The 18,768-nt window shown below is 38.5% G+C and overlaps 1 protein-coding gene across 5 annotated transcripts in view; it reads left to right on the forward strand.

The window, feature by feature from the left end:
• The first annotated feature begins 320 nt into the window (after positions 1–320).
• DNAAF11 (dynein axonemal assembly factor 11) overlaps positions 321–18,768 on the forward strand; it is a 100,577-nt gene continuing 82,129 nt past the window's right edge. For 2 of the 5 annotated variants that reach the window (XM_074265376.1, XM_074265397.1), the window contains exon 1: positions 11,860–11,962. In XM_074265376.1, coding sequence (XP_074121477.1) covers positions 11,953–11,962 — 10 coding nt within the window. In that variant the 5' untranslated portion in view covers positions 11,860–11,952. Of the gene's footprint in view, positions 458–11,859; positions 11,963–18,768 lie in introns of those variants that run through there. The other 3 variants (XM_074265413.1, XM_074265403.1, XM_074265386.1) reach the window with 3 other exon arrangements.

Below are 18,768 nucleotides of genomic sequence, written 5' to 3' on the forward strand. Positions count from 1 at the left end.
GTGATCTTTAGAATCTTCCTTCAGAGTTTAAGATAACCACTGTTTATTCAGTTTGAAATGTTTGAAAGGTAGTTGGAAATGTGAAATTAAGGCAGGTTGGGTAAATTTGAGAATTGTCAACATAGAAATGGCAATTAAGTCCATGGGAGCTGATAATATTATCAATAGTTTAGAGGGAGAAGAAAAGAGGGCCTAGAACTGAGTTTTGAGAGACATTTTTTGAGTTTGAGGGAGAACTGCCAGACCTGGGGAACAGCCAGTGAGAATGCCCCAGGTCAGGAGATGCAGTGTATTGTTTGAATAACAACAACAGAAAAAAGCAAAACCAGTGTGACTGGATCACAGAACTCATTGTGTGTGGGGTTCCACAAGGATAAAAAGTGAAGAAGACTGAAGGTAGGAGCTGACTAGGTTAGGAAGGACTTTGAATATCAAGCAGAGGATTTTGATTTTAGAGGTGATAGAGAACTACAGGAGTTGATTAAAGGGGGAGGAGTAATGTGATCAGACTTGCATTTTAGATTTTATGACATATTGTGAAGTCCTGATTTGCTCACTTTTTGATTATTGGAATGACCCATTTTAACTTGAAGGCAGGATATCCCAAGTATATTTTTTCCTTCCTGCTCCATGAGGATTCCCTTCTTCCTTTCCCATCTTTTCCCCATTCTCACAAATAAAGTCTTCTATTTGCTCAGAAAGTTCTTCCATAATCTGACCCCAACTTACCTTTCTAGCATTAACTCTCAATACTTGCCTTCATATATACTGTGTTCCAGTCAAACTAAACGTATTAAAATTTTCTGATTTTTTTTCTTTGTTGATGTAGGTGGGAATGTTGAATGCAAATGGATGAGAGGGAAAAATAAATTTAGGGAATGATGGCTAGGTTTTTGGTTTTTTTTTTTGAGGGGGGAATATAATGCACAGTGCATGAAAGGACACGTAATATAAGGCAGAAAGGGAAAGCTTTAGTCAGCTTCTAAATGGCTTTGACTGCTAAATTGAGTTTGCATTTTATTTAATATGCAATAGGAACCACTGTGAGATTTGATCAAAGAAGTGAACTACTTGATGTCAGAGACCATGGAATTTGCCTTTATGTTCCAAGCATAGTGCTTAGAACTTAATGAATTTTATCAATAAATATCAATCAACTGACTGACACATTATTTTTTAATATCTCAAGGTTTTGAATATAGACACTTTAATAATATGATAGACCTTTGAACTAATTATAGAAAGGTTAATTCCTCCATATATATAGATTACAATCAAGAGAAACTGTGGCAAGCAGAGATTGGTTTTTAATCTTTAATGTGGAGAGTTTAAGCTAACTAACTTCATGAGACTCTTGTCCAAAGCATTTGCTACAGATAAACTGAGGCAGAGAACTTATATAGGGTTTAGTTAACTAAGGTTTGCAAACAGAATATATAACCTGAATATACAATCTCATAGGGGAAACAAAGGCAGATGGGGGGCGGGGGCCGAGGACACTGGGAGGACAGAGGAGCCATAATTCCAGGAAAGGATCTTTTTTTTTTTTTAATTTTATAATTATAACATTTTTTGACAGTACATATGCTTAGGTAATTTTTTACAACCTTGTACTCCCTTCTGTTCCGAATTTTTCCCCTCCTTCCCTTCACCCCCTCTCCTAGATGGCAGGCAGTCCCATACATAGTAAATATGTTATAGTATATCCTATGTACAATATATATGTGCAGAACTGAATTTTGTTGTTGTTGTTGTTGCAAAGGAAGAATTGTATACGGAAGGTAAAAATAACCTGGGAAGAAAAACAAAAATGCAAACAGTTTACACTCATTTCCCAGTGTTCCTTCTCTGGGTGTAGCTGATTCTGTCCATCATTGATCAATTGGAACTGAATTAGATCTTCTCTTTGTCAAAGATATCCACTTCCATCAGAATACATCTTCATACAGTATTGTTGTTGAAGTGTACAGTGATCTTCTGGTTCTGCTCGTTTCACTCAGCATCAGTTGATGTAAGTCTCTCCAAGCCTCTCTGTATTCCTCCTGCTGGTCATTTCTTACAGAACAATAATATTCCAAAACATTCATATACCATAATTTACCCAACCATTCTCCATTGATGGGCATCCACTCATTTTCCAATTTCTAGCCATTACAAAAAGGGCTGCCACAAACATTTTGGCACATACAGGTCCCTTTCCCTTCTTTAGTATTTCCTTAGGATATAAGCCAGGAGTAGCACTGCTGGGTCAAAGGGTATGCACATTTTGATAACTTTTTGGGCATAATTCCAGATTGCTCTCCAGAATGGTTAGGTTCTTTCACAACTCCACCAGCAATGTATCAGTGTCCCAGTTTTCCCACAGCCCCTCCAACATTCATCATTATTTGTTCCTGTCATCTTAGCCAATCTGACAGGTGTGTAGTGGTATCTCAGAGTTGTCTTAATTTGCATTTCTCTGATAGTAATGATTTGGAACACTCTTTCATATGAGTGGAAATAGTTTCAATTTCATCATCTGAAAATTGTCTGTTCATATCCTTTGACCATTTATCAATTGGAGAATGGCTTGATTTCTTATAAATTAGAGTCAATTTTCTGTATACTTTGGAGATGAGGCCTTTATCAGAACCTTTAAATGTAAAAATGTTTTCTCAATTTGTTACTTCCCTTCTAATCTTGTTTGTATTAGTTTTATTTGTACAAAAGCTTTTTAATTTGATGTAATCAAAATTTTCTAGTTTGTGATCAATAATCTCTAGTCTCTTTTGGTCACAAATTCCTTCCTCCTCCACAGGTCTGAGAGGTAGACTACTCTCTGTTCCTCTAATTTATTTATGATCTCGTTCTTTATGCCTAAATCATGGACCCATTTTGATCTTATCTTAGTATGTGGTGTTAAGTGTGGGTCCCCAGGAAAGGATCTTAACTTAATCCTGACAGGATAGGGATCAAAATTAAGAAGGTCTTGGACTGGAGACAGCAAAGAGGGGCAATATTCAAAGGGGGGAATTATCCTAGCAAGGATAGAGATAATGCACCTGGAGTTTATGACACAATGGTAAGTAAAGGTGACCAAGCTTCAAAGTTTTTCCTAGGCTCTTTTAAAAACTCAATTCTCTCAGTTTTACTTGCAAGGAAAGTGAGGGTGGCTAAGGCTTATTATCCAGGGCTCAACAAAACCATTATAACCTGTGGGATTCATAGGCTCTCCCTATCCAACATGTTTGGAGCCATCTTGTAGACCTCCTGATGTTATATGGATACATATGCAATGTATAAGATACTATTGGCTACTTCTTTTATATATTTCCTTCCTTTTCTGGTTAACCATTACATATATGATATATATATATATACATATATATATATATATATATATATATTTTTTTTTTTTTTTTTTCTTTTTTTTGCTGAGGCAATTTGAGTTAAATAACTTGCCCAGGGTCACAAAACTAGGACATGTTAAGTGTCTGAGCCAGATTTTAATGAAGGCCTCCTGACTTCAGGGCTGGTGCTCTATCCACTGTGCTACCTAGCTGCCCCCTAGATATATTCTTTATATGATTGTACATTTCTTTTTGGTCATGGATTTCAGGCTATTCACATTCACTATAAGCCTTTCCTTTTGGTAATTGATTCTGGTTCTGCCCTCTGTGATAAATTACCACATAGAAAAGAGATTAGATTTATTTTACTTGGTCCCAGAGGGCAGAACCAGGATCAATGGGTAGAAATTGCAGTATTGGTACCATACATTTTGGGTCGACATAAAGTGAAAATGGTCTAAACATCAGATCTATTATCCAGCAATAGAATGAGACAGATTTCTCTGTCACAGGAAGGAATTTTTTTTTTCCACACTTAATAGTATTTTATTTTTTCCAATTACTTGTAAAGATAGTTTTCACTTTTATAAGATTTTGAGTTCCAATTGTTTTCTTTCTCCCTTCCTTCCATCCCTCCACCTATCCCCAAGAAAGTTGAGAGTCTAATATAAATTATACATGTAAAAATCATTTAAAATATGTTTTCATATCAATCATATTGTGAAAGAAAAATCAGAACAAAAGAAACACACACACACACACACACACACACACACACACACACACACACACAAAACCCATGAAAATAGTATGCTTCTATCTGCATTTAGTATCCATAGTTCTTTCTCTGGGTATGAATGGCATTTTCCATCCCAAGTCTATTGTAATTGTCTGGGATCACTGTATTGTGAGAAGAGTAAGCCTGTCATAATTGATCATCATACAGTATTACTATTACTGTATACAATGTTTTCATGGTTCTGCTCATTTCACTCAAGATCAGTTCATGTAAGTCTTTCCAGAAATTTCTGAAATCAGCCTGCTTATCATTTCTTATAGAATAATAGTATTTCATTATATTCAAATATCACAATTTGTCAAGTGATTTCCCAATTGATCATTCCCCTGATTTTTGAATTCTTTCACAAAAAAAAAATTGCTGCTACAAACATTTTTCCATATGTGGCTCATTTCCCTTCTATTATGATCTTTTTCAGATACAGACCCAGTACTAGCACTGCTGGATCAAAGGGTATGCACAGTTTTATACAGTCCTTAGGGCATAGTTAGAACTCAAGAATGGCTGGAACTATTCCAGCCCAACTCCACCAGTAATGCATTAGTGTCCCAGCTGAATGGGACTGATTGGGTGAAATTTTTTAAGTGTTGAGACTAAGTCACATAATCTTGGGAAGATGAGATTTTGGGCCTCAGGTTTCAGGAAGTCACATGATCCCTATTCCTAGTATTGAACTCTGGATTGCAGGGAATCACATGGTATCTAAAGGCCAGACCCTTAGGAAATGAGAGGACCCACAAGAAGCAGACAACATTGGTCAAGAATGGTTATGTCCTTTTAGTCTAGCCAATGAAAAGGCTGGTCTTTTGCTTTTTAAATCTTGGAGAAGCTGGAAGCTGGTTAAGTTCCAGAGGCACATGGCAGGAGTTGGGATGGCTCCCAGGTGTGTGTCTGGGCCACTCCCTGAAGGGATTAAATAAATGCTTTCTCTTTGTACCTGAAGGTGTCTCTGATTAGTTAATTCGGGGGAAGGTTGTCTAGCACCCATCCCACACACAGTTTTCCCACATCCCCTCCAACATTTATCATTATTTTTTCCTGACATCTTACCAATGAAGTGGTACCTTAAAGTTGCTTTAATCTGCACTTCTCTAATCAATAATAATTTAGAGAATTTTTAATATGACTATAGATGGCTTTAATTTTTCATCTGAAAATACTGTCTTTGTAACCTTTGACCATTTAGCAATTGGAGAACGACTTGTATTCTTATAAATTTGTCTCAGTTCACAGGACAGAATTTTCAAACAGATTGGACACTTATCTGAGATGTTACAGAGAAGATTCATGCTTTATATGATTATTAAACTACATGACTTCTGATAATTTGATGATTCTGTAGGTCTTCTACCTTAACGACTAGCTTAGGCCTTTACTCCTCTAACAAAAGCTATCTTGATTTCTGTTCTTTCCCCCCAAAAAAGTAGTATCTCTTTTACCTTATTTTTCTCGGAGTGTTTTATTTCCACTATTACTTTTTATGTCAAAGGTGAGATATACCTACTCTCTGTCCCTGGGTAAGTTTATCTCTCAAAACCTAGACTACTCTAGGGAAATTTGATAAGAGGAAGTTCCTCCTCAGATCATTTACCCATATCAATAAAATCATAGACCCAATTCCTATCCCTATTTTAAAAATTTGTTATATTTAAAAGTATATCATAGTTTTCTATTTACATGTCTTATTTCCTCTGCTAGACTTTTGGCTTCTAGATTAGTATAGTAACTTGCTCATCTTTGTAAACTCTGATGTACATTTTGAATTATACACTTTTATTTGATAAGTGCTGAAGAAATAAATGGCTTTGCAGGATTAGCCTTTGAAAATAACAGATGTGGACAGAAATAATATCTTTTCTAGGGTCAATGATCTTCAAACATAAAAATACACTGGTGAAAATAGGGAAGTTACTGGTAATATCACCTTGGATGACTTACCTCATTAGGTCTGCCACAAAGCTACATTCCAAAGACCATTTGACTTAAAGTTAGCACGCCCTATTCTAGTTTCAGTTCTTTCATTTATTAGCTGTGTGAGCTCATCTAAAAATGGAATAGTAATTAGGTGTTTGTTATGCATCTTAAATATCCTAAGTGTATGAGACTTTTGTTGAGTTGAACAAAATCTCCCTTGCCTTCCTAGAGTTGAAATATGACAATTGTCATACCTTTCATATTGTCTTGTGTTTGTGTTTTTATGATCCTGTTTTGTTATATGGATAAGGCTTTATTTGTTTCTCAGAATTTTGTAACTGGGTTACCTTCCCTCTGGGGAATGTAAATAAATCAGTGTGACGAGTCTAGAATATATATATATATATAGGCTTGTCCAATTTATACATAACTATATTAATAATTAAGGCCTTCTATTCTCATCTGAGAAAACATCCCATCATTTTTCCTGAACTCCCTGGGGAGATGTATACCTATAGCATTTGGTTAGGATCCTGCAAGTTTTGTTTCTTGTTTTTACTTTTACCCATAAGAAAATGTCTTTCTCCCCCCAGTTATAACTTGAGAGATAGGTGTCCATATGGGCCCACATAGCCTCAAGGCATCTGGTTTTGTTAGCTAATGTTGAATAAATGAAGAAACATTTTAGTCTCATACTATTATTCCCCTTAACCAGTTATTGTACACAAAGATCCCAAAGCATAAATTTGGAAGTGGAGGGAGCAGATAATAATTTGCTCCTTATTACCTGGAACCCCTGAAAAGGAGAGACTATTTCTAATACAAGTAGAATGTGAGTTATCTTAAGAGTTGCCATTCTATGACCACAAAATGAACACAAATTTAAAGGCCCATTTCCTGCCAGCTGTAAAGAATGTTCAGTCAATCAATAAAAATGTAATCATAGTGGGTGTTACCTGTCAGGTACTGTGGTAAGTTCTGGGGAGACCAAGAAAGGAAAAAAAAGACAGTTCTTACCCCCCAAGAGCTTATATTTTAATGGAGGAGGGCAGTACACAGAAAGAAACTGAAAAGTAAAGGGATTCAGTGGAAGGGACGCCATGATGGAGAGTCCAGAAGATCACAGCCAGGTGGGAAATGAAAAAATGATTAGAATGGGTACTCTTCTTAAATGGAAATTCTGGAAGATCTCTCTGGGAAATCTCTGTGATTTCAGGGCTGATGTGAATCTTGCAGAATGAAGAGATTCCTGGAACATGAAGGTAGTTAGGAAATGAAGAGATGGCTAACCTCTCTTTGAGACATGTGGTTTTGTATGGGGTCTTCTTTTCGACCTTCTCTAGTGTGCTGACTGGATTACTCTATAAGTACTTATTGACAAAAGTATTTGCCATCAACTGAAAGATTTGAAATGTGTAAAAGAAACTCAGGAAGCTTTCTCTTTTTAAAATTTCTTCATTTTACCTGGATGACGATGTAATGAGTTGATCCTCCCAGTTCTTCCATTTAAGAAGGGCACTCATTCAAACAATCTTTTCATTTCCTACCTGGCTGTGCTGGACTCGCCATTACATCATTTCCATTACATCCCCTTACTTTTCGGTTTCTTTGTGTGTGGTGTCTTCTCCATTAAAAAAAAAAAAAAAAAAAAAAAAAAAAGCTTTGGGGATAAGAACTGTCTTTTTTCTTTGTCTGCACAGAGCTTATCATATACACAGTATCTGGGACATTAGTATGAGATCCTCCAGTAGTATAGTTTTACTGCCAATTTCCTCCTGTAATTTATTTAAATTTTTCTTCAAGAATTTGGGTGTTATATCATTTGGTGCATAAATTTTCAGTATTGATATTACTATGGGAAGTATTATTTTTATTACTTTGTAAATTTTCCTCAATTTTGTTATTGTCCAGTGGTTTCAGTTGTGTCCAACTCTTTGTGATCCTATTTGGGGTTTTCTTGGGAGTAGTTTGCCATTACCTTTTCCAGTTCATTTGGAAACTGAGGCAAACAGAATTAAATGATTTTCTGAGTCACAGCTAAAAAGTGTCTGAAGCTGGATTTAATTCAGCTCTTCCAAACTACACCCAGCACTCTCTCCACTGCGCCACCTAGCTACCCTCAATGAGTATATTGTTATATATTCACCGGAATTTTTTTTTTTTAAGGGGGAAGAGAATGAGCATTTAAGTTACTACTATACATCAGGTGCTGTCTTAAGAATTTTACTGATATCTCTTTAACAACCTTGGAGAGAGGTAATTTTGTTATCCCCATTTCAGAGTTAAACAACAACAAAACTGAGACCAAGATTAAGTGACTTGCCTATGATCATACAATTATTAAGTATCAGGTTTTGAACTCAGATCTTTCTAAGAGCACTATCCACTAAGCAGCTTCCTTTGTAAGTTTTATAATTTATTGGTGTGTCCAGAAGCAGAGGGGGTTTGTATGACTCAGGATTTGGAAGTCTTGAATTTGAATTCTGTTCCCACTTGTTCTTTGGTTAAGTATTTATGTAAGAGGCTGCTTGATCTCATGGAAAGAGCTCTATTCCTCTCTTGGGAGAAGACTTGAGTTTGAATTCCAGCTCAACTTCTTTCTCACTGCTTTTGACATTTATTTATCTTTAAATTTTCTTTCTCCTTTCTCATATAAAAAAAATCTCATATTAGTTGATTTTTTTAGGGTATCTAGCTAACATTCTGTCATTTAATCTGTTTGCTTCTGTTTCCTCAAGTGCAAAATGGGGGATAATAGTAGCACCTACTTTTCAGAGTTATTTCGAGTATAAAATGCGTTAATATTTGTAAAGCACTTGACACAGTGCCTGGAACATAATAGGTGCTATATGGATGCTAGCTATTGATATTGCTGTTGTTGTTGTTATTATTGATATTACTGATTATATGCTGATTAAAGTATGCTAATCAGCATATAATCAGTAATATCAATAATATCAGTTGCCAAACCTTTCTGATTTTATCTCTACAACACCTCTTTTATCCATTCCTTTTTCTGTAGCCTTATAGACAACCAATGTGTTCAAACCCTTATTACTTATATTCTTGACTATTGTAGTAGCCACCTATCTGCTCTCAGCTTTCATCGTGTAGTTCTACTACACTTTTCCAAGCTTAGTTCACTTTATTTCTATTCATCCATTCTAAATTCCAGGCAACCTGAATTACTAGCTAATCTCAAACTAGTTATTGTTATCTACATTCTCTACGCAGTATTACAATCCATTCTTCATGGCTGAAAGGAATGAAAGAAGGAAAAGCATTTGTTAAGTGCCTGCTATATGCTAAGCATTTGAGATAGACATAAAAATGCTAGACATTCCTTATTCCCAAGGAGTTCACACTCAAACTGAGGGGAAGCAACACATAAAAGAATATTGAACTTCAGGGCAGATGGATCTTTGGGTTGTATCTCACAGGTTATATGAGAGTGATTATGTGCATGTAAGAAAGCACTGGGATGTGGGGAGGTCTTCAGGGAATGAGCAGGGCAGATGGTAAGGCTTGGCAATCTGCCATCTCACCAGAAAAATTGGGGATTCCCATCTCATCCAAATAATCAGGCAGTCTGAATGAGATCTGGGAGATTCAGGCTAGGGGAGAGGAGAAAAGCAAAGGACTGTGTGTGTGTCTGCCTATATATCCTTTATGGGTTTTGAAACAGCTCAGAAAAGTGAGAGGAAGGGAGAGAAAACAAGGAAAGGGGAAAAATGTTCCTGTGATTCTTAAATATATTCTCCTTTTTGAAATCTTTGTTTGGAATCAAATTCCAGCTAAGGTGCCATCTGCTCTGTGAAATCTTATCATCCCAGTTGTGAATGATCTTCATCTCTCCTCAAATTACCTTATATTTATTTGTATACATGCTGTACCTCCAATGAAATGGAAGTTCATTGAAGGTTGCTTCAGTGTCTCCCTGTGCCTATTGTACTTCCTTGCATAAAATAAGTGATTAATAAATGCTTGAATAAATTTCTCTAATCACAGCTAGCTAGGCAAACACTAAAGCATCTTTTATTTCAAATAGTTTGTAAGCATGGTCTCTATTTTCTAACCTGTAAAATCAGGATGGATAATAGTATCTCCTAAGGCTTAACCTTCAAGGTTTAACCAAGACATGTAAAAAGCACTATACAAATGTAAAAGATTAATATTTAAGATGATTGAAGGGAAGAACCATGTATTTTATTTCTTTTATACAGCAGAGAAGTCCTCACAGGAAATGGCTTCATTGCCTTAGGAAGATTATCTTGTCTGCTGTGTGGAGGAAGAATTGGAAAAGGTGAGTGAGACTGAAAGCTTGGAGACCAATTAGTAGACTATTACAGTAGTGGAGAAAGAGTTTACATTAGGAGAAGAAAGGACAGATGTTATGGAGGCAAAGTAGACAGGATTTAGCAACTGCTAGACTGACATTGTGGGGCTGTTCTGGAGACCTTACTGAGTGAATGAATAATCAAATGGAAAACGTTGGTATAATTGCTTGTGTGAGGCTGCTTCCAGCACACCAAGGGTGTGGTCCAGGTAGGGGGCAGTACTGTTAATGGTCACTAGAGGGCAGTTGAGGGCTAGAAAAAGATGTAGAACAACCAAAAGCAAGAGCAGAAGATGTATTTAATTATCTTTGGGGAATCCTCAAAACTGATACCAGTGTGAAATTGGATCCATTCTTACATTTCTATTCCTATTGATCTATTTCCTTTGATCATGGCAAGGGGGCTGGAAGAGGTAGCATGGAAAATAATTGGGTAAGCCAATTTCTCTTTATAGGAGTCAGTTTCCTCGTTTATAAAATAAGGATGAGCAAGTAAGACAAAGTTGTCTTCGATTCCAAACCACTGTTCTTTCCTCTGGCCTGGAGAACAAACGGGGTTGTTAGGAGAAAACTTCCAGGAGGAGCTGAATCTTAAGGAGTGTGATAAGGGTTGTTGAGGTACCTTGATTTTGTCTTTTTGACATTTGTAGTGTTAGAAATCTTGGGCCCAGAACATGCAGGAGGCCCTGAATGGGTCAAGGACGAAGGTCTCCCTGAGTTGACATAATTTGTTGTTGCACCCCAAGCTGGACTCCCTGAGTGTCCCTGCCAGTCAATCTGTGCCAGGCTGGCGTAATGCTTGTGCAGCTGAGGTCCTTTGGAGATAAGCAAATCCTCCTATCTTCATAGCCTAAAAGTTCCCAAGGGAAAGGTGTGGCTTTTGCCATCCCCTCGTTCCTCCCGTGGCTTGGTTTTTCTCTTGCTCTGGTTTGGGGAGTTGCTCTGGTGCAGAGGAAAGCGCGGAACCTTGGAGTCAGAAGGCTGGAAGGATGCTGCAGAGGCTACCTGTGAGATACTGGGCACGCTCAGGAGGCTGGAAGGATGCTGCAGAGGCTACCTGTGTGATACTGGGCACGCTCAGGAGGCTGGAAGGATGCTGCAGAGGCTACCTGTGTGATACTGGGCAGGGGACAGTCTCATCTGCAAAATCAGGATAGAGGACCGGATCAGGGATTCCAAATCTGGGTCCTAGACTGTCTGGTAACCCTAGGAACCCCATGTTTTTAAATGAATAAAAGAAAATACTTAAGATTACAAGAAAAATAATTCGTTTTCAAAATTAAAACAAAAAGTTCACGCATGCAAGGTTAAGCATCACTGTACTATATCTCTCGGGACCTTTTCCCCCCCACTCAACAACTAATAAATTAATCTAGAATTCCGCTTTCGGGTTCCTTCCCCTTCTCCCCCTTTTTCTGTTTCCCCTCCCTCCCGCCATCGAATTCCAGTAATGAGCTTGGGTTCCACACGGCCACCGTAGAGTTTACTGTTTCCAAGGTAACCCTGGGACCACAACACAAAAACTCCGAGGGAGCCGAGCGGCTGGATCCAGGTGGCGGAGAGGGAGCGGAACCATGGGCCGCAGTAAGCGCTTCCCACGCGCCTCGCCTTCCCGTTTGCCTCGGCTTTGTGGGCCCAAGTCCCGGGACCCCCTTCCTCCCTCGTGCCCCTCGTGGGAGGGGCAGCCCCTGAAGGGTGGGGTCCGGGAGGAGCAAGGGCTCCTTCTCCCTCCCTCCCTCTTTTATCTGTACTTCCCACCTTAATCTTCCCTCCTCTCTCCTGCTCGTCTACCGTCGCCTTTCCCCTGCTTCTCTCCTTTCTCCCTCCTTTCTTCTTTTCTTTCTTCCTCCACCATATTTTCTTCTCTCTTCCGTTTCCCTCTCCCTCCATCCTCTTCCTTTCCCTCTTTTCTCTCCTCTTCCTCCAACTGTCCTTCCCCCGCTTTTATCTTTTCTCCCTCCTTTCCCCTTCTTTCTTCCTCCACCGTTTAAATTTCCCAATTCTATTCTCTCTCTACCCCTTCTTCATCTTCCTCGATCCTCCCTCCATTTTTCTTCTCCTTTTCTCCCTTCTTCCCCTCCTTCCTTTTCCTCCTCCCTCGCCCACTCTCTCCCCTTCTCTAATCCTTTTGAATTTTTACTCCTTCATCACTGCCGTCTTTCCCCTTTCTCCTCCTTTCCTTCATTTTCTCCTTTCCTCTTCCCTTTCTCCCTTTCCTTCTTTCCTCTCCTACAAATCTCCCCTTCCCTTCCCCTTAATTTAACCCTTCGTGCTCCTCCTCCCGTCTCTCCTCGCCCCACTACTCTCCGGTGTCTCTCTCTCTCTCTCTTCCCCTTTCCCATCTCTCTTCTTTCCTTTCTCCTTCTCTTCTCCCATACTCCCTCCTTCCTCCTTTCCCCGGTTCTCACCCATCTCCTTCCCTGTGCGCCTTTCCCCTTCCTTTTCCATCTTTCTCCAGTCTATCGTTCTCTTTACTTCTTTTCTTCATCCATCACTTCTCCCTCCCCTTCTCCTCCTCCGTGATCCTTTTGGGGCATACCACAACTTAATAAATACTTAATGAATTAGAGGCTCTGGGTTTGAGGGTGAGCTCAGCGGCCTACTAGTGTGATGGAAAGAGCCCTGAACCTGGAGCTAAAGATTCCAGATACTGCTCCTTACTGCCTGTATGACTTTGGCCAAGTGATTTCATCTCTCAGGCCTGATTTTGCTCATCTCAAAAATGAGGTGGTTAGATTACAGAACCCCTAAGATTCCAGTGCAAAATCCCAAGGCCTCACAGGGCACTAAAGAATTTGCCATTGAAAGAGCAGTGTTTTGAGAAGAGAGCCCAGGTTTTGAAGGGATGGTGTACAAGAAGGATCAGAATTATTTTGCTTGGTCCCAGAGGGGCAGAACTAGGATTGTTGTATAGAAGTTGCAATTCAATTATTTTATTCTTTAATTTAGTTCCTTATTTAATTAGAACCTTATGCCCATTAGGTCCAAAGTCAGGAAACTTCTCTTCGTGATTGCTCAAATCTGGCTTCAGATACTTATTAGCTGTGTGACGTTAGACAAATCACTTAATCCTGTTTGCCTCAGTTTCTTCATCTGTAAAATGAGCTAGAGAAGGAGACGGAAAACCACTCTAGTATATTTGCCATGAAAACCCCAAAAGGGGTCATGCAGAGTTGGATAGGACTGAAAAATAACCAAACTACAAATAAAACGGAATACATTTTAGATAGTCTAAACCAACTTCAACATTTTACAGAGGGAGACACTGAGACCCTATTTTCTGACTGAATTTTCACTGACTGTCCCATATGCCTAGAATTCCATTTCTTTCATCTCCATCTTTTGGCTTCCCTGTTTTCCCTTAAGTCCCAGCTAAAATTCTGCCTTTTACAAACCCTTTAATGCTAGTGCCTTCCTTCTCTGATTATCTCCAGCCTTACCCCTCCATCTCTTGGCCCGGTCTCTTTTTTCCCTGTTACAAGGTCTCCCTGCCTCTTCTGTCCTTGGCTATATTAGCATGGACACCTTCTGGTTATCTGAATAAAGCGAACATCCCTTTCCTCACTTGGCCTTAGTACTTGGTTTGGGATTGTTCTCCTTTGGCTTACAGACTGAATTTTCTTTTATGATTAGTGTGTCTGCCTCGATTCAAAGCAGTATGTTTTAGTGAATTGTGAAGACGGGACCCAGGAGCCAGCATTCTATTGTGAACTGACTTTTGCTGATGGAGTTTTGGGTGTAGATAAGCTATTGTCTCACGTTTGGTGAGAAGCTGAGGAATTGGGTTTAGATTTTAGCAAAAAAAAAAAACAAAAAAAAAAACCCTGCATGACTAGAAGCAAATGATAGCCAGCATTAATAGTGGGGGAATTTTGGACAATCCTTTTGAGGTCTTTCACATCAATCTTGTTCTCCCCTTTTGGCAACAGAAGAGATATGCCTTCTTGACTTTCCCCCTCCATACTCGTCTTGGTTCTCTAAGAGTAGTAGGAACTTAGAGTGAGGAGGAGCCAGGCTCAAATCCCATCTACTTGCTTACAAGTAAGGTGACTAAGGGCAAGTCACATAACCCTCCCCTTGTCAAATTTCATTTGTAAAATGAAGGGTTATATTTGATAGATATTTTTCTACCTCTAAATCCATTATCATGTTTTATTTTGGAGAATGGAGCAATAGGAAGAAGATGTGGCTAAAAGCCTGCCCTTTGGATTGGCATGAGTGATAGCCAACAGTGCATTAGCCGACAGTGCATTTCCTTTCTCTTTGAGGAGGTTTAGAAGTCTGCATGGCCCTATGTTAGGGATGCTAATTTGACTTAATTCATTGTTATTCTCTTTTCAGGAATAAAAGTATGTCTTATATTTTTTGCATTATTAATATTCTATTTTTAATACATAGGAATAATTTATGAAAAATAATTATTTAACTAATAAATCCCTATCCATTTGCTTGATGGCTATCGGTACACCTCTTACTTTTGAAAATAGGTTATATCTATGTTGTGGGGTTTTGATTTCAGGTTAGTTTGTTATTGTTCTTCGTTCTTCAAGAGGAGCAAAATATCACTATGTTAGAATCAAATTACAGTGCTTCGGACTGTGGCTTATCAGACCAATGTAAGCTTGTAAAGATCTACTAAGAGCTGGGAACAACTAGTCTATGTGAACCTTTGGGGTGTATTCTCTAAATTTGCACAGCTTGAGCTTCTTGAACTGAGCTGCTTCAATTCTGCTTTGCTCAGAAGAGCACAGTTCCTTCTCTGATGAGGGCGTGCCATGCTGGGCAGTCCTGTGCCAGTGTCTCCCATGTCATAAATCAATTCTTAAGTTTTTAAGAGAGACCTTGAGAGAGTCCTTGTATTGCTTTTTCAGACCACCCTGCAAAACTTTGCCCTGGGTAAGTTCTTCATAAAACGGTCTTTTTGGCAAGTGTACATTGGGCATTTGAACAATGTGGACAGCCCATTGAGGCACTCTTTTGTGGTAGAGTTTGAATGCTTGACAATTTAGTTCTAGTAAAGACCTCAGTGTCTGGTGTCTTATCCTGCCAGGTGATCTTCAGAATCTGTTTAAAACAACCTCAATAGAAGCTATTCAGTTTCCTGGCATGGTGCTGGTAGACTGTCCAGGTTTCATGGTGTACAGTAATGAGGTCAGCACAATGGCTCTGTAGACCTTCAGTTTGGAAGACAATCCAGTACTTCTTATTTCCCACATTTAGGGAACCTCAAAAGCCTGAACTAGCTCTGATAATACCTGCATCAACCTCATTATCACTATGTACGGATGGTGTCGTGCTGGCTGATGGACCACCTGTATTTTCTTGGTTTTAATTTTTAGGCCAGAATTAGCACAGACAACAGAAAATAGAATTATAGAATTCCTTTATCCTTTGCTTACAAATTGAAGTTTGGGTTTTAGGGAAGGAGACAGAGAGAGGGAGGATAGATTTTGAGCGCTGTTAATATTGACTCAATCTGTGATGAAAGGAACTTGGTGAGGGGCAGCTAGGTGGCACAGTGAATACAACAGCACCAGCCCTGAAGTCAGAAGGACCTGAGTTCGAATGTGACCTCAGACACTTAACACTTATAGCTGTGTGACTCTGGGCAAGTACTTAACCCAACTACCACAGCCAAAAAAAAAAGAAAGAAAAAGAAACTTGGTGAAGACTTAATTATTCCTGTGCTTTTGTGTATGTATGTATGTGTGTGTGTGTGTGTGTGTGTGTGTGTGTGTGTGTGTGTGTGTGTATGTATGCAATTTATTTCATTTCACCAGATTTATTTCGTTCTGGTCTTATAAAATGAAAATATTATTTGTTTTATAAAGCTACTACATAGTTGGAAAGGGAGTAATTGATCAGAGAACCAAAGACATGGATTTCTAGAGCATGAAGGGGCTTTAGAGATCACTGGGATTGAGGTCATATCCCACTTCTGATACTTGCTACTTTTGTGTCTTGTAGGCTTCTATTTTCTTCCCCATCCACTTGGACTAGAGGATTTTGGGGTTTCCTTAAAGCTCTCTCTCTCATAAAGCCACTTCAGTTCTCTGATAATGAGGCAGTGAAAAGAGAAAAGACTCAGAAAAAGTGACAAAGCAGAACAAAACCTATCAGCTTTCTCCACTTTTCTGGTTCTTAGCAGCAATGGAAGAATTGTGTTTCAGCTCATTTTTAAACATATGGTCATGAGGATCACTAACCTCCCATAATACTCCATCTAGTGCTTATAAGTGAATGAATGAAAAAAGATTTAGTGTTTACTGGGGGTAAAGCCCTGTGCTGAGGTCCGGGGCTATGTATACAGTCTTTGACTTCAAGGAGCTCACATTCTTTTTTTTTTTTTTAAATTTTAATTAATTAAATTAATTTTTACAAAATTTTATACATAGGTAATTTTTCAGCATTGACAATTGCCAAGCCTTTTGTTCCAACTTTTCCCCTCCTTCCCCCCACTCCTTCCCCCAGATGGCAGTTTGACCAATCAAATATGTTAAAGTATAAGTTAAATACAATATATGTATACATGTCCAAACAGTTATTTTGCTGTACAAAAAGAATCAGACTTGAAACAGTGTACAATTAGCTTGTGAAGGAAATAAAAAATGCAGGCAGACAAAAATAGAGGGATTGGGAATTCTATGTAGTGGTTCATAGTCAACTCCCAGAGTTCTTTCGCTGGGTGTAGCTGGTTCAGTTCATTACTGCTCTATTGGAACTGATTTGGTTCATCTCATTGTTGGAGAGGGCCTCGTCCATCAGAATTGATCATCATATAGTATTGTTGTTGAAGTATATAATGATCTCCTGGTCCTGCTCACTTTACTCAGCATCAGTTCATGTAAGTCTCAAGGAGCACATTCTAATGAGTCTAAAAACAACTCATAAAGAAGAACTTAAATGGAAAGATCCCATAGGCCCGAGGGAAGAGCAGTGATGTTGATGGTAACTTTAGTGTTTTCATGGATAAAATACCTACTTCTGATTTTAAATCATCTGTGCTGTTGAAAACTTGTGTTTTTGTACCTATCAGTGGTGGCTTTAGCTCCTGCAGAGGCAGTTGTCAGCTTGAATTTTCCTAAGGTTGCTTCCCTAGATGATGGCATGGGAAGGGGACACTGATATTCCAGGGAGTCTAAGGACTTACCTGCCTAACAGTCACATGATCAATGCTTGGAGATGCAATTGGGTGTCTATTCCATAATGATTGCTCCCTTCAATTTTAGTACCATAGTATAAGAATTTTTATTAGTGGACAATGAATGTAGAAGAAAGGTTTTTTTTCATGTGCGATGCACAAGAAACTTTAGTGCAGTTTTATGTTTTTTCTTTTTTTTTTTATGGTGAGGCAATTGGGGTTAAGTGACGGGCACAAAAATCACATAGCAATATTATATATCTGAGACCAGATTTGAATACAGATACTCCCGATTTCAGAGCTGGTATTCTATCCACTGTGCCATTGAAAACATTTTGTGTTTTAAAAGCTTTAAAAGCTGATAAGTTCTCATTAAGTCCTTTGGGACTTCTTGTCTTTCTAGATAATCTATTTAGTATATGAACACAAGTATTATCTAAATAATATTATTAATAAGATAATTCACATTTTGGATTAATAGTCAAATTGGGATCTTAAAATATAATCTGGTCCATGAAAATTATTCCTATAGGTTTATGTAATCCCGTTTGCCTTTGTTTTTACTATGTAACTTCACACAATACTGAAGACACTTTTTAATTTGAAAATAGCTCCAAACTGGAAAATTTCTGTTCTCATTTGTAATTTACCTAGTCGTCTAATGAAGCTACTTTAGGCAAATATAGTGAGGTTTCCAGCAAAAGAAAACACTTTGTTCTCTGTACTAATTTTAAGAAATCAATGCAAGAGGCAAACCAATGTTCTGATGTTGCTATATAACTGTGAGTCAGAAAATTCCATGAACTGAGAAAAAACCAAAACACAAAATTTCAGGTGACCCAAAAGGCAATGGAAAAACACATGGAGATGATAAAATAGGTTACAGCATATTACATGAGATATAAGATAAAAGATAACATTAAGGATTAAGGCAAGAATATGTATGATCAGGGGAAAAGTTGGGTTGGTCACAATTGATAATTTAGGATAGCTTTCAGAGAGTCACAGAGTCATAGAAATTTCAGCTGCCTGGGGGATCTATTCTGTAAGCTTTATGGGAGTCCCTGGCTCAGAATCTCTTAGCATCAGCAGGAAGGGAATACTGTCACCTGTAGATCCATGCAAGTTTGTAAGGAAGTCAGAACAGTAGCCGTGTTGTCCTGAAAAGGCCTCAAGGTCTTTGTTCTCCACTCAATTTTACCCTCAGGAGCCTGCAACATAGAAGGCCCTTTAGCAATACTTGTTTATT

Source organism: Sminthopsis crassicaudata, chromosome 1 (assembly GCF_048593235.1).
Source record: "Sminthopsis crassicaudata isolate SCR6 chromosome 1, ASM4859323v1, whole genome shotgun sequence".
In the NCBI taxonomy this organism is placed as follows: Eukaryota; Metazoa; Chordata; class Mammalia; order Dasyuromorphia; family Dasyuridae; genus Sminthopsis; species Sminthopsis crassicaudata.